The following is a 16,092-nucleotide window of genomic DNA, read 5'->3' as shown; positions in this document are numbered from 1 at the left end:
AGTTTTTCTGTGGCTTCAGTTTCTGGCTGTGGTTATCTTAAGGGGATTTCATAGCTGTAGATAAAAGGACAACTAAATTTAGTCTTTCTCTCGACATGTAAAGTTGTGATACGTAATAAAAAGGAATCACAAAAATGAAGAAAGCTAAAGGAGAAGTCAGAGTTATAGGGGCAAAATAGTGACTGTTAGGACCAAAGGGACAAACTTAACTTCCAACATTATTCCAAAGGACAAACTTAACTTCCAACATTATTCCAAAATGCAGATGAAGGACAAAATCTACCATGCTGCATGTCAGATCTACAGTAGCTACATATTCGTGTGTGTAGGAACTAAACTCTGACCTTTCTCCACTGACTATAATCATGTTGAGATACTTGGTTCTTAAGGCACAGTCTACATTTAAGATCTGTTTTTCTTCTCAAGATGTTAGAGTAAGTCAACTTTGAGCCTTTGTGCCTTTGAGAAAACTTCTTTCTAATATGGCTTATATGATAAATTCACCATCTTAATTATGCCAGCCTTGTTGAAAATTTTTCATTGTTGAGATTTTGCCGACCAGGGTGTAAAACATCTTAATTCCTTGAAATTTTGGTTTCAGTACTACCAGGAAGAAAAAACCAAAAAATGAAAAACTTCAGCCAGGCTAGTTAAGCAGCTTGCAAAATGGATATGAAAGAATCTAGCCCCAAGATATAACTTAAGTCTCAGTATAATCTTATCATCTGACCCATTTGAATTCCTTTCCATAGCTACTTTAGGGAAAAGTGTTCATGATGCCAAGCTGCTTTCTGAAAATAAGAGACAATACTGTTTCATTTAGGAAAAAGTGTTTGAAAAGAAGTACCATATACTTAGTTTATATATAGCTTATCCTGGACTAAGTGGCAGATTACTCTTCTGTTCACTGTGTTTAGTTCTCACCTCTGTAATTCAGGTACTCTGGCTTGTAAGGGAATTTATAAGTAAAGTACCATCCTATTAAAAGTTGTAGAGGTACTCCCTAAATATTCTAGTTTCTTAAAATTGCAGTCTGGATAATCAGCATATCTTGTTCTTGGGTTATTGTTTTTCAGAGTCCATCAGGTTGACTGGCTGTTTTGTTTATATGTAAATATACTTGAGTAATTTGAGTTTCAAATATCTTACCTCCATAATGCCTGTTTCCTCAACATAGTAATTTTCTCAATTTATAGAAAAAAGTCATTATAGCAAAATGGTTAAGAGCACAGACTAGAGGCACACTGCTTTGGTCTTTGGGCCTGCATTTAACATCTTTGTGCCTGTTTCTTCATATATAAAATGGGAGTGATAATAATATCAGTACCCATCACAGTTATGAGGATTAGTTGAATTTAATTCATGAAAAGCTAAGATTAGTGCCTGGTACACAGTAAGTGCCAGTAAATGTTAACTTTATTACTATTGAATTCTAGCCCAGAAAAATACCGCATACAAAATGCTCTTGTTTATTCAGTGTAAGTTGAACATATTTAATTTTTTTCACAATGACTTTGCAACTATTACAACAGGAGAAAAAGTATTTCATTCCAGAATATGTGGAATGTAATAAGTTTTCTCAAATTTTAAAATAGCCAGTGGCTTATATTTAAATTTTTTAAGTTTATTTCCTTATTTTGAGAGAGAGAGAGTGCGCCAGGGAGGGGCAGAAAGTGGGGGAGGGAGGGCTTGTGGGTAAGAGAATCCCAAGCAGCTTCTGCACTGTCAGCAAGAGCCCAGCATGGGGCTCGAATTCACGAACTGTAAGATCATGGCCTGAGCTGAAACCAAGAGTCAGATACTGAAACCAACTGAGCCACCCAGGTGCCCCTCAGTGGTTTATATTTTAAAGGAGTTCAAGTAAATTACTAATTTTTGTGCTTTTAAAACTAAGCTCTTATTATTGGCCCTATTTAGAATCTTTTTATGTTTTTATTTTTTCTTATCCTTATTCTTGTTTTTTAAGAGACATTAAGAATAAAGCCCATTCTGTGAAACTTACCTTAATACTTGAGCTTTAAGCTGGCAAACCCTGAACCTCTTTTAAAGTTTTGATTGAACATCCTGAAAATTTCTCAAGATATTTATTACCACATATCCCAGAAGTGGCTGCCTGCCTTAACTTAGCACAATCACAGCCTTGGGAGTCATCATTCCAACTATTTTAATCAAATGAAATATTGTAAAGTGAATAAAAGCACTGTATTCTGAAATCTACAAGAACCTGTCTCTTCCCAGCTGTTTAAAGGGCTTTACCATATAAGATTTAGTTAAAATATATAGTATCACTGCCCATTTACCTAAAACTATTAGTTTTATATTTCTCTTAATGGAATCGAACTGACTATAATTAAATTAATTTTCTTGAGCACTCAGATAATATTTAAGTTGCATCCAAATCTAGTGCAAACTTTACTGCTAAAGGCCTTTAGCTTCTATTTTCTTGGTTGCTTCCCATTTCCAGTTTCTTCTTAAAATACTTCTACTGATTAGTCATTGGTAGGCTGCTTACTTAGTTGCGATGTTAAATTTATAATTCTTCAAAAGAATTGGCAAGTTACCATTTTACATAAGACACATCTGCTTTATGATCGACCTTTAAAGGAATATTTGGTTTCAACTCCAAAGATAGCTGATTCCCTAGACTGCTTCTTTGCACGCTGAGAAATTTAAGGAAATAAAGGAGCATTAATACCTCCTAGCACCATTTTTTCAAACTCTGTTTAGAGTTTGATAAAATGAAGATATTACACATTGACCCTAGGATTGTGATATTATCTGTATTACGTATACTTGCATTTCATTCAGTAAGTATTTATTAAACACCTGCTGTGTGCCAAGCACTATTCTAGGTACTAGCAATGGAACAGTGAACATTCATTCTTTGAATAGTGGGAGGTTTATTATCACTTAGCACCTGTCTTGTTCTCGTTTGAGTGCCTATGAGTGAATTCAGCAGAATCACAGAGTACCATAGAATCTCATACTTCAGCTGTCTTGTTTATAGATTTTTAAACTCTGTAATTCTGAGACATAAAATAATTGACTAAGATCATAGAGCTAGTCAGTAGCATGGCTTGCTTTTTTTCTTTCAGTTACTTATTCAGCAAAGAGTTGCCTTCTTTTTCTTCCATTCAAGAAAATGGAAGATTTCCACTGCAGTCTGACTTCAGCCCTTTTAATTCCATTAAAAGTTTTCTCCCCAAGATCACTCACAACCTCATCATTGTTTTATAGGATACTTTCTAATCCTTAGCTTGTCTTTTCTGTTATGGCATTTGTCACTATTAAATTACTATCTCCATTTTTTAATGTTTTTTTTTTTTCCTTGAAAACATTTTCTGGGGCACCTGGATGGCTCAGTTGGTTAAGCATCCAACTGTTGATTTCATTCAGCTCAGGACATGAGCTGATGGTTTGTGAGATTGAGCCCCACATCTAGCTCTGTGCTGACAGCATGGAGCCTGCTTGGATTATCTCTCTACCTCTCTCTCTCCGCCTCTCCCATCCACTCACATGTGTGCATACCCTTTCTCTCAAAATAAACATTTAGGTGCAGCTGAGGGGCTCAGTTGGTTAAGCCTCTGTTGATTTTGGTTCAGGTCATGATCTCATGGTTTGTGAATTCGATCCTTGGAGTCAAGTTGAGATTCTCTCTCTCTGCTCCTCCCCTGCTCTTGGTTTCTCTCTTAATAAGTAAACTTCAATAAGTAAATAAACATTTTTTAGAAAACCATTTTCTAATGTTTTCTTTCCAGAATATGCCATATTCTTCTGGTTTTTATTCCTACTCATACCATTTCTTAGATTTCTTCATATGCTCTTCTTTCTTATCCATCTGTTAAATGTTGGTGTTCCCCAAGATACTTTTGTCCACCTTCTCTACATATCCTCATTGAGTGATCTCATCTTCTTCCATCATGTCTGTTGCCGTTTAAATGCCAAGGACTGCCAAATCTTTATTCTTGCTTGAATTCTTTCCCATGGCCTTTGAACTCATATTCAATGGCCTACTTAACATCAGTAGGATATTTTTCAGGAATCTCAGATCATCATCTCTAAAATTGAACTATTATGTTAGCATTTTTGTGAACTATTACATTAATTATTTCAGTGATAAACACCATAATCCACCTAATAGGTGACTACCTGGAAATTTAGGATTCATCAACAGCCCCATTCTGATTAGTTCCTAAATTCTATGCTGCTGCTTTATAATTTCTCTTCAGTCTATTCACATCTTCACTGCCAACATTTTATTTTCAGACCCTCATTCTAAATTATTCCTATGGCCTTTGTTAATATGTAAGGGAACCAAAGAATAATGATTAAGAGCATGGACTACTTTAGAGTCACAAGAGTAAGATAATCCTACATTTGTATCCTTACCCTATCACTTAGAATCCATGGGTGTTCTGAAGTTGTTTCCTCATGGGTATAAAAGAAATATTAACACTTACTTCATATGGTGATTGTGACATTTAAATTTATGGCCTGTAGAACACAGTACTTAGTACATAATTAGCACTCAGCAGAAGATTGTATTTATTAACTAGCCTCCCTATTCCATATCATTCTCCATTCTGCTTATAATATTATTCTTTAAAACAAAATTGTAGCACTCTGATAATAAAGATTCTTCTACAGTAGTTCGTTATTGCTAGTAGGATAATAACCAGATGATTTAACACGGAATTTTAAGTGATCTCCTGTTTAAATGGAAATAAATCCTGTTTTCCTCTTCAGCTTTCTCTCTTGCCACTCACCTCCATATTTGTGTCCCAGCCACAATAAATTAACAGCCTCTCACAAGCATGTTCAGGCTTTTGAACATTTTGTGCCCTCTGGGATACCTTTTTCTATATAGCTGGATAATTTTTAGTTGTTCAGAGCTCAGCTTACATGTTACCTTCTTTGGGAGCCCTTCTGTGACTACTTTTGACTCTGGATTAGGCTTTCCAACATAGTATTTCTTAAATTCTGTTGCAGCTGTCTGTTCTCTTGTCTGTTTCCCCTAATGTATAATGAATTTTTGAAATTAGAGAAGGTCAAAGAATGTTGAGTTTTGGTTATTGGGTGTTCATCTGCAGGAACATGAAAAGTTTTTAAGACAGCATTTTTTTTTTTTTTTTTTTTTACTATTCTGCACAAAATGAGCTTATTCCTTCTTCCAAATACTACACTCATGATAGCAAAAGGAAATGTGTATAATTTTTTAAGTATCTTTATTTGGGATGTGAAGATCCCCAAAAGGAATTAGTACTGTCATCTGCACAAAGAGTAGCTTTAAGAACTTTAGTAACAGAATACTTTTTAGAAGTGATTTCTACATCAGCCTAATTTAATTACTCTTCATTACTATTTTAAATATCGATGTAATACTGAATTATCTCATGTGTCTTCCTCATTAGTGAGAATATGAGCTCTGATATCAGACAATCCTGGCTTCAAACTCTTGCTAATAATGACTACTACTAATCAATATAAGTGTTAGATTATGTAACACTAAGCCCTCAAACCAGTGCCTGACACATTTAGGTGCTTGATAAATTTAAATTTCCTTTTATACTTTTAAAATGTTTCACATTGAATATTATATGGCCATCTAATTAAATCCTGTTCACTCATTCAATTTTAAATTAAAGCCCATCCTTTTATAAAAGTCCCTCCAGCTCAGCTCTCTCTGCTACAGTTAGAGGTAGAGGTAGTACAAAAAAAAAAAAAAAAAAAAAAATTGAACATTTAATTACTCTGTGATTAGCCTAATTCCCTGCTAGGATGTTAACCCCTTGAGGGCAAGGACACTGTTTTAAAATTATTTTTTCTCAAAAAACATTTAGTTTTCTTCCCTTGACATTTTACAGAGTGCTGAGAATATGGGGGAAATTAAGTGCACATTTGTTGCTTAATGATTTTTTTTCAGTGTGCTGCTCTGCCCCCTCACCTTACTACCAACTAGTATGTATTTTGGAATGTCTAACAATTTTAATATTAACCCAAGTAAACCATATTTATAAAGGAAAACGTGTTGGAGGAAATCATACTGAGCATTCCATAGCTAAATAGAATTGAGTGTTTGGGATTATGCCCCTTCCATTAGGATAACTAGGAAATAACTATATGATTTGGTTCCCAACAATAAATTTGGTTTTATGAATTTCCTTAACAGTAAGTCAATTGGCTATTTCCATTTATTATTTCTTACGGATCAGGTTTATAGGATATTGTAATTCATGTTTGCAAATTTGAATGTGTCTTACAGGAGGATTTGTTGGTATTGAGGAAAACAGTGAAATCCTTTTTGGCTGTTTGCCAACAGTGCCTATCTAATGTTAATACTCCAGTGAAGGAACAGGTAAGAAATTATCAGTTAAGAGCTCTTAATAAAAATAACTAAATTCATTGAAGAACAGTAAGAAGATGTAAATTTTTTATGACAGTTCTTAACATACAGATCTATCCCTAACATTTATGGAACCTGGGACAAAAATATGGATGTCTGAATATTTAACTTAACAAAGCAAGCTAACAGATTTGTTTTATGTCTTTTTATCTAGACAAATACACTATCATAATGACCTGGTTCCATAATTCCTGATTCCTGGGACTTCTATCCCAAAACTGGGAGGGTTGAAGCTGGCCTGTGGTCCACCCTCCTCTGACCTTACCCTCTTCTCATCACACCAGGAAGAACTTCTCACACATGCATGTAAACACTTGAGCCCATAAATCCAAACTGTCAACATTATCCCCTCAAACAGCCACCCTGAGACCTGGAGTACACACACAAATGATATAGTCTCCCCAGAGAAGAGGGCTGTGCAGGCTTTGATAGCAGAATCAGGTCTCTTAGGGCAAGGAATCCCTGAGTCCCTGTACTTGGATAGTAGGAGTGCAGGTGGATATATCCCACTGGTTTAGCAGACTCCTCAATCCTTGGGAAGGGCAGCACAGCCCAAAGAGGGTCAAAGCAGAGCCCGAGGCAGTACTGTTTCCATGAAGCAATTTTTAAAAACTGTTTAATTATACTATTCTTCTGGTAAGTACTTTTATATACTGTTTTATATAAAAACTTCTATTTACTGTTTTATATAAAAGAATACTTTTTTCCATATTGTTCTTTTCATCGTAATGTTGGACTAGAAAATGTCTAGTTAATTAGAATACTGTAGTACTCACATTTTGCTATCCCTTCTAAGTAGGTTATCACATCTATTAGTTATCTATTAAGTTATCAGCATCTAACTTAAATGGGAACAGAGATGGTCTTCTCTAAACCTTACTCTCTAAACCTGCTGAACCCCATCAGTGAGTGCTGTCTAAAACTACCTAGCTTAGGACATTTAAACCAAAAATTCATTGTTTGTGCATCATCACTGGTGATGTCCAAAACTGTGGCCTGCCTCTCCCTCTGCCTCTCCCTCTGCCTCTGACCCTGCCCTCTGCCCTCTGCCTTGCCCTCACCCTCTCCCTCCCCCTCTCCCTCCCCCTGGATTCTCCCTCTCCCTCTCTCTTTCTCTCTCTATATATATCCATCCCCCTGGATTGTCTTCATGCTCCCCTTTTCAAGTGGCTCTTTCTGAATATCTTTAGACATTTAGTAGTTCATGGTGGTGTAGTCAGAGCATGAACTGCCATGATTCTTGCTGGAGGTAGACAGCCAAGTATGCACTCATCTCCAAATACATACCAAAATTGTGTTTTCCCATAGAAATCAATATTTAGAACAGGGTAAGTGAATTGTTTTGAGTTACCAGAGCCCTCGATTATCCTACAACAAAATCATTCAGTTACAGTAAACTGATAACACAAACTCATTTCATACCATCCATTAAATAGGGAAAATTTGACAACATTATCATACTGTTTCTTTAGGAAATGTATTGAAAATTCCCTTATGTGGCGCCTGGGTGGCGCAGTCGGTTGAGCGTCCGACTTCAGCCAGGTCACGATCTCGCGGTCCGTGAGTTCGAGCCCCGCGTCAGGCTCTGGGCTGATGGCTCAGAGCCTGGAGCCTGTTTCCGATTCTGTGTCTCCCTCTCTCTCTGCCCCTCCCCCGTTCATGCTCTGTCTCTCTCTGTCCCAAAAATAAATAAACATTGAAAAATTAAAAAAAAAAAAAAAAAGAAAGAAAATTCCCTTATGTGATTAAACTTGTGGCAAGCTTTCATATAGTGATTTTTTTTTTAATTTTTTTTCCAACGTTTATTTATTTTTGCGACAGAGAGAGACAGAGCATGAACGGGGGAGGGGCAGACAGAGAGGGAGACACAGAATCGGAAACAGGCTCCAGGCTCCGAGCCATCAGCCCAGATCCTGATGCGGGGCTCGAACTCACGGACCGCGAGATCGTGACCTGGCTGAAGTCGGACGCTTAACCAACTGCGCCACCCAGGCGCCCCTCATATAGTGATTTTTATGTGAATGGTCTTAAATTCAATTTTAAACCTACTGAAAGATTTTTTTTTTTAAGTTTATTTTTGAGAGAGAGAGAAAGAGCACAAGCTGAGGAGGGGCAGAGAGAGAGGGAGACACAGAATGTGAAGCAGGCTCCAGGCTCTGAGCTGTCAGCAGAGCCTGATGCAGGGCTCAGACCCATGAACCATGAGATCATGACCTGAGCTGAAGTCAGACACTTAACCAACTGAGCCACCCAGGCGCCCCCACGTTAGATTTTTTTAAAGCGGAATCCTTAAATAGTAGCTTTAAGATTTAGAGTACTGCATTGTAATTTGTTGAATAATACAGTTTGTCTTAAGATTTATGCTTATTATTTGATTAAGAAGTGTATGATTGATTTCTGTCCTCTGTCATAATTTATTCTGTTCATTTTGTATTTCCACAATTAGCTTTAAGTCATTTTTCTTAACTTCAAGTCAAAATCTCTTAACTGTTTTGAGTTAATACAGCCATGTAAAAGAAATAGATTATGTTTAGGGAGGAAAAGTCTTAAATGGGACTAGTATTTAATGAGAAAAAGTATATTCAATAAGTTTGGAAATTAAAACTACTCAGTTTCTGTTATGGTATTGTTAATGAAGCATTTTTAATTTAGTATGTTTTCATTAACATTGATCTCTAGTTATAGTTATATTTATATATTACATTACTGATGAATTAATTCCCTTTGCATTCTAGGCATTCATGTTACTCTGTGATCTTCTGATGATATTTAGCCACCAATTAATGACAGGTGGCAGGGAAGGCCTCCAGCCTTTGGTGTTTAATCCAGATACTGGACTCCAGTCTGAACTCCTCAGTTTTGTGATGGATCATGTTTTCATTGACCAAGACGAAGAGAACCAGAGCATGGGTATTTGTAGTTATTATCTCATCAATATAATATTGATTTTTTTTTTTTAACCGATCACAAAAGATACTAGGAAAAAATTCAAATTCAGTCCTAAAAAGTACTAGCATTTCTCTCTTTTAAAAAAGAGTTAATGCATTCATGTGGTTCAGGAACCAACAAGAATAAAAATGTACACAGTGAAAGTCTCCCTTCTTTAGAATAGTACCCCAGAGGTCTTTCCCTGTCACTACATACAGAGCTTCTTTATTCTTTTTCCAACAGCTATAGCATAATTATTCGTTATAGCATAATTTATGTCATCTGTCTCCTATTGATTGATGTTAGGCTACTTTCCAATCTTTTTTTTCTAATGTTTATTCATTTTTTGAGAGGGAGAGAGTGTGCATGAGTGTGTGAGCAGAGGAGGGGCAGAGAGAGGGAGACAGAATCTGAAGCAGGCTCCAGGCTCTGAACTGTCAGCACAGAGCCCAACATGGGGCTCAAAGTCACTAACTGCGAGATCATGACCTGAGCTAAAGTTGGACACTTAACAGACTGAGCCACCCAGGCACCCCTCGTTTTCAATCTTCTGCTTATTATAAATTATACTACAGTAAATGTGTACATTTGTCATTTCCCACATGTGCAAAATGTATATATAGGATAGATATGTTCCTAATTGAACTATGTCCAGGTTCACAATTTCTCTAAAGGAAAGCATCCAAGTTCCTTTCTATTCCTGAGAATCACCATATATTTCTTAACAAAATGTAACTGTAAGGTATTAAGTGCTAAAAGACTGTTATCAAACCTTACCAGTCAAAATTATGCTAAACCTGCATAATGATAACATAGCATAATTAGGCTGACTATAAATAAATGTTATATAGGATATTTGTGAAATAGATTATTTCAGCTGTTTAAGATCTGTATATCACTCTGCAGATCTGTCTGGTGCTATTAGAGTGTTCTTTACTTAACAGAACATTTTAGAAAATTCTCAATTGTGAAACAAATCTCTAGAGTCCATTTTAATCACAGGAGATAAAATTTACCTACTACTTGTTTTAAGCAAAAATATTTCCAACTTCTCGAAGCCTTGGTGCTTCACAGCAGGAGTAATTAATGGAAAGGGAAGAGAAAAGTTGAGTAAGTTCTTTTCTGAATATATACATGTGAAGAAGGAAAGAAAGAACACTCTCCAAGTATGGGCAGGCCAAGACATAGGAGCGTCAGTACAGAGCCTAAAACAAACATTAACATGTGAACATCTGGAGCCTTATGAAGAAATTTTTTCAGGGATCAAAGATAGACAAGCCAGTGGGACCTGAGAATTAAAAAACTGAGGAAGAAACACTTCTCATTTGGAAAGTATTTGATAGTAAGCTTTGTTTTAAAAAATGTATATATGCATAAATGTTTTGCAAAATGTATAATGTAACCATGTTTAGGACAAGCACTGAAAACTAACACCTCCATATATTTCCATTACTCCCCGCATATTTCTTTCTAAAAGAAAACTTTTTCTCTATGTCTTAAACATTTCCAGAAATTTCTTCTCTGTTAAAATATAGCTAATAGCATGTAATTGAAATTAGAAGAGATAGCATCTTCAAGATTGACAGACAACAGTATTATTAGGATAAAAATATCAGAAAAATAATTTATATATGATTTGCTTATCTTACGCAGTCTTTGCTGTGACAGTCTCTTGGAAGTAGGAACCTTGGTACCTACTAAATGTATAATCAATGCAACTAAATATACCACCCTAAAATAATCACAATTTTTATCTTATCTAAAACTGAATGGTACTACTTGTAAAGTTATAAGCCAGTGTTTGATTATACAGATTGTCTATTTTGTTTTGCCTTGTATAAAGGGCCAAAGTTCATAACGAATTTATTTTCTGTGGTTAGAGGGTGATGAAGAAGATGAAGCTAATAAAATTGAGGCCTTACATAAAAGAAGGAATCTACTTGCTGCCTTCAGCAAACTTATCATTTATGATATTGTTGACATGCATGCAGCTGCAGACATCTTTAAACACTACATGAAGGTATAGTTTCATATCCTTATTTTTCTCCTTCCATCTCAGTGGCAGAGAAATTTGCAGTTAAAATGAAAAGATGAGAACAGAAGCTAAAATTCACAGCTTTTACCTATGTATTGTTGATGATTTTCTGATATATTTAAAGTTTCTCTCTTTTATAGAAGTATAAGCTTTTTGTCAGTCTGTTCCATTATATCAACCCCATAATGTGGGAGATCTTCACATTTATTGGAAGAACACCTTTTTGTTTCCATGAAGCTTTATAGACTCTCTTGATAACATGGAAGAAACCTAATCTCTCTTCCTTATGACATCTCTTCAAGACATTTTTATAAGTATGCCTACTATATACCATGCTGCCTGCCAGGCACTGAAGTTATAAAGATTTTCTTTAATTCCATTCTAAAGTAGTCTAAAGGCAAAAAGACTGTCAACAATTAGACAATTGCCTTATATAGTATAACCAAGGTATGTATAGGGGTTCCTGGAAATATATAAAACAGACAATATATGTTTCTTTATATATTCTAAAGAAATATAAGGGTTAATGGAAATTGCTTAGAGGTGACTTCGGAACTAAGTCTAAGACACTAAGCATAAATTAGTAAGCAAAGAAGTAGTGGGAGGACTTGTGGGCAGATTGAACTTCATTGTACAGACAAAGGAATGTGAATTCTTTGTGGGAAGTGCAAGTAATTTGATGTGACAACATAGATTGCTTATGAAAGTGGAGCAAGAGATAAGATTTAAAGAAGGTGTCATTAGTGACTATATGCTGTGTGAGAAGCTTGAATTTTTTTCCTCAGGGTGGTAAGGAAACGCTGAAGGGTTTTAAACCATTCTTCATATGATAGGATTTTGGTAGGTACTCACCTTCCTGGCTATTTGCTTTCCTTAAGCTCCATTTTGTTCCCGACCCTCTAAAAAAGCATTGCTCAGAAATCTTTATGACAGGCAGACTTCTCAGTTTATGTGTTTTTACCTTGTTCTCCTGACACAGATAGTGTTTTGTTTTGCGCATGTTCAGAATATTGTGTGTGCCATTGATCCACTTGCATCTTTATCCATGTTTACTTATGTATGGTCCAGTTCTAGGTGGGATAAATAGTAATTAATTCATCATATTTTGCTGAACAACTGTCGTGTGACCAACACTGTGTCGATAGCCAGAGATTTAAATAAAACATGATTTCTGCACTAAGGAGCTTACAGGTTAATAGGGAAGCTGAAATACAAGCATAATATAATGTAACATGGTAATAATGAGTGGCTGCCTTTGTTCTGTGCAATTTATATATGAGATACTGTTCTGAGGCTCTTTCATAATGTTTGTTGTTTACAGTAATCCTGTCATTTACAGATAAGGAAATTAAGGCTCAAAGAGGTTAAGTAACTTTCCATGGTCACATAACTATTATAAATAGCAAAAACTGGAATTTGATTCTAGGTTTGTCTGGCTTCCAAGCTTAGCTCTTCCCACTAGACCATAAAACCTCAGCACAATTATTGTAGTGGTAGATGTACAAATTACAAAGCAAACACAGGATATAGAGAGAGACCTGAGTGAAAGGAGTCTGAGATGGCTCTAGCATAATATCTAAACATTATGTTTGGATGGATAAATATGAGTATACCATGGTTTTTCCTTTTCATCCCTTTATAATACTGTATTGATTTCAAGAAATGAGCCTTATCCAAAATTTATTATCATCCTTAGCAATTGTTGTGCTTCTCATTAAAAGCTGTAATCTTTTTGAGAGTATTCTGATAGTTATTTGCTAGTCTTTGTTATATACCCTTAGGTATGTATATATAGCTTTTTGCCCCAGTTCTCTGTATGACCATTACAAATCTGAATTTATTAGAGATCTCCCTGTTTAACCACTTTAGTGTATTATTGTATCTTTCTCTTTTTTTGCACCTTATATCATGGACACATAGCCATCTTTTTTGTAAATTATAAAAATCCAATTACTAAGCTAATATATTACTTTTTCACATAAGTTGTAGGTTTTTAAGCTTTCACTTGGAAATAACATCCAGATTTAATGGCTTTAAATAAGGGTTTTTTAAATTATTTACTCACAAGGAAAATTTTTTAAATCCTATATCAAAAAACTGAATTATAAAGAAATTAGTTAGATTTTTCTCAGTCACTATCGAACAAGTTATTGTTTTTATTTTTTATAATAGTAACATACACACATGTGGTGGTGACAGGGAATGAGATACAACACAAAAGTATTTAAAGTTAAGTCTGTGACCCTAATCTGCCCTTCCCACTTATTTAGGCTCACTCCCCAGAGGTAAGCAGTTTTAATTGTTCTGGTTTAGTTCTTTGCTAAGTTTCTACCAAAGTTCTGTTTGTTGATTTGTTACCTTTTAAGTGATGTCTATTGAATCCGTATTACAGAGAATAAGGAATTTTGTTTACCTATCTTCCTCTTCTACAATTCCCGGTTTTCAGTTTTATCGTTAACTTTCACTGTTTCTTAATCTTAAATATCAAATGTGTATTCCTTTAACTTTAGACAATATCTTTTGTCTCTCATTATGTTTAAGATGAAGAAATTAAACACCTCTGAACTCCCCCTTCCATTTTTTTCACCAATCTACTTTGTCTCATGAAATTTCAATAATTTTAAAGCTGTATTTTCTTTCTTTTTCTCATAGTATTACAATGACTATGGTGATATTATTAAGGAAACACTGAGTAAAACCAGACAGATTGATAAAATTCAGTGTGCCAAGACCCTCATTCTCAGTTTACAGCAGGTAAGAAATCTAAAGGAAAGAGGTAAAGGTTAGAATTAATGTTACTGAGCACTTTTATGTGCTTAGTATGTACTAGGTATATTTTACCTCACTTAAACTAGGTCATTGTTTAAGTAATAATAAGTAGTAATCAATACATTACTATGGATACTTTCTGGTACAAAAACATGTGTTATCTGTCTTTTCTTTTGGAAGATAGTCTTATAGTACACATTTCAAATAATGAAATCCTAAAGTGATCTACTCTTGGACAAGATGAAATGCAAATGGATATTTTAAAAAGTACTCATCTAAAAAGAAAAATACATAAATATTTTTTTAACATATTTAATGAAGAAAGGGCAAGAATAGTATTCAAATAATGAAATTGGTCACATATATAAATCAGAGTCCCTAATAAATGCCTCATGAATTAATACAGAAATTTCAGGGGGTAGGTGGGGCCTTAGGTTTGTGTATGTAAACTTAAATACATTTATATGTCAACCAGCCCTATGAACAAAGTTAAAAAAATGACAGGTTGGGGGAAATATTTTCAATCATACATAATAAATCCTACAAATCAATAACAAAAACACATTCCTTAGAAAAGTGAGCAAGGGATATGAAAAGTTACTTTTCAGAAGAGAAATCTTATAAAACAATAACCCTATGAAAAGAGGCATAACTTCATTAATAATTAATAAAGGGATGCCTGGGTGGCTCAGTTGGTTAAGTGTCTGACTTTGGCTCAGGTCATGATCTCGCGTTCTGTGGGTTTGAGCCCCGTGATGGGCTCTGTGCTGACAGCCCAGGGCCTGGAGCCTGCTTCAGATTCTGTGTCTCCCCCACATTCACGCTTTGTCTCTGTCTCTCAAAAATAAATAAAACATTAAAAAAAATTTTTTTAAATAATTGATGAAATACGAATTGAAACAAAGAGATATTTATCACTGATGAACAGATTAGCATGAATTTAAATCATTGTCAATACCAACAGTTGATATAGATGTAGAGAAAAAGGGTCTTTTGTGAAAGAAATTGCTATTGCCAGGGCACTTGGGTGGCTCAGTTGTCAGTTAAGTGTCCGACTCTTGATTTCAGTCCAGGTCGTGATTTCACAATTCGTGAGTTTGAGCCCCACATGACTGTCAGCATAGAGCCCGCTTGGGATTCTCTCTCTCTGCCCCTCCCGTGCTCTCTCTCTGTCTCTCTCTAAAAATAAATGAAGTAAACTTAAAAAAAAAAATTTTTTTTTAAGAAAATTCTATTGCCTTCTTGAAATACAATTTTGCAGAATATATCAAACTTGAAGATAAATACTCCTTTGAAAAGTCACTTTTTGCTGCTAGGTATCTATAAAGGTACATGCAGGTACACACAAAGGTATGTATGTAAAATATGTTTTATTGTAGCAGTCTATAATATTGAAAGATTGGAGATTCAGCAGAAGATTGGTTAAAGTGTGAAACTCTGAAGTAGCTAAAAGTTTTAAGACAAAATATTAAGTGAAAAATAGCAAGTTTTAGAGAAAGGGGAAGCTTCATGCACTGTTGGTGGAAATCCAAACTGGTACAGCCACTCTGGAAAACAGTATGGAGGTTCCTCAAAAAGTTAAAAATAAAACTGTCCAATACCCAGCAATTGCACTACTAGGTATTTACCCAAAGAATACAAAAATACTAATTGAAAGAGACACGCACATTCAAAGAGGTACACACACACACACACACACACACAAATATACAATGGAATATTCCTTAGCCATAAAAAAGAGTGAAATCTTGTCATTTGCAGCAGTGTGGATGGAGCTAGAGACCATCATGCTAAGCGAAACAAGTCAGAGAGACACCCCATATGATTTCTCTCATGTGGAATTTAAGAAACAAAACAGATTCTTAACAGAGAACAAACTGAGGGTTGATGGAGGGGAGGTAGGTGGGGGGATGGCTTAAATGGGTGATGGGTAGTAAGGAGGGCACTCGTTGTGATG

At 35.3% G+C, this 16,092-nt stretch overlaps 1 protein-coding gene across 3 annotated transcripts in view; it reads left to right on the top strand.

The window, feature by feature from the left end:
* The window catches only part of STAG1 (STAG1 cohesin complex component), a 410,134-nt gene that overhangs the window by 364,453 nt on the left and 29,589 nt on the right, over window positions 1-16,092 (top strand). For all 3 annotated transcript variants that reach the window (XM_040480255.1, XM_040480256.1, XM_040480257.1), the window contains 4 exons: window positions 6,263-6,355; window positions 9,139-9,313; window positions 11,212-11,351; window positions 14,019-14,120. In XM_040480255.1, coding sequence (XP_040336189.1) covers window positions 6,263-6,355; window positions 9,139-9,313; window positions 11,212-11,351; window positions 14,019-14,120 — 510 coding nt within the window. The remainder of the gene's footprint in view (window positions 1-6,262; window positions 6,356-9,138; window positions 9,314-11,211; window positions 11,352-14,018; window positions 14,121-16,092) is intronic.

This window comes from Herpailurus yagouaroundi, unplaced genomic scaffold, assembly GCF_014898765.1.
Source record: "Herpailurus yagouaroundi ecotype Mexico unplaced genomic scaffold, PumYag 159, whole genome shotgun sequence".
NCBI classification, from domain to species: Eukaryota; Metazoa; Chordata; class Mammalia; order Carnivora; family Felidae; genus Herpailurus; species Herpailurus yagouaroundi.
Note: the sequence above shows the minus strand (reverse complement) of the source record. Positions and strands in the feature narration are given on the sequence as shown.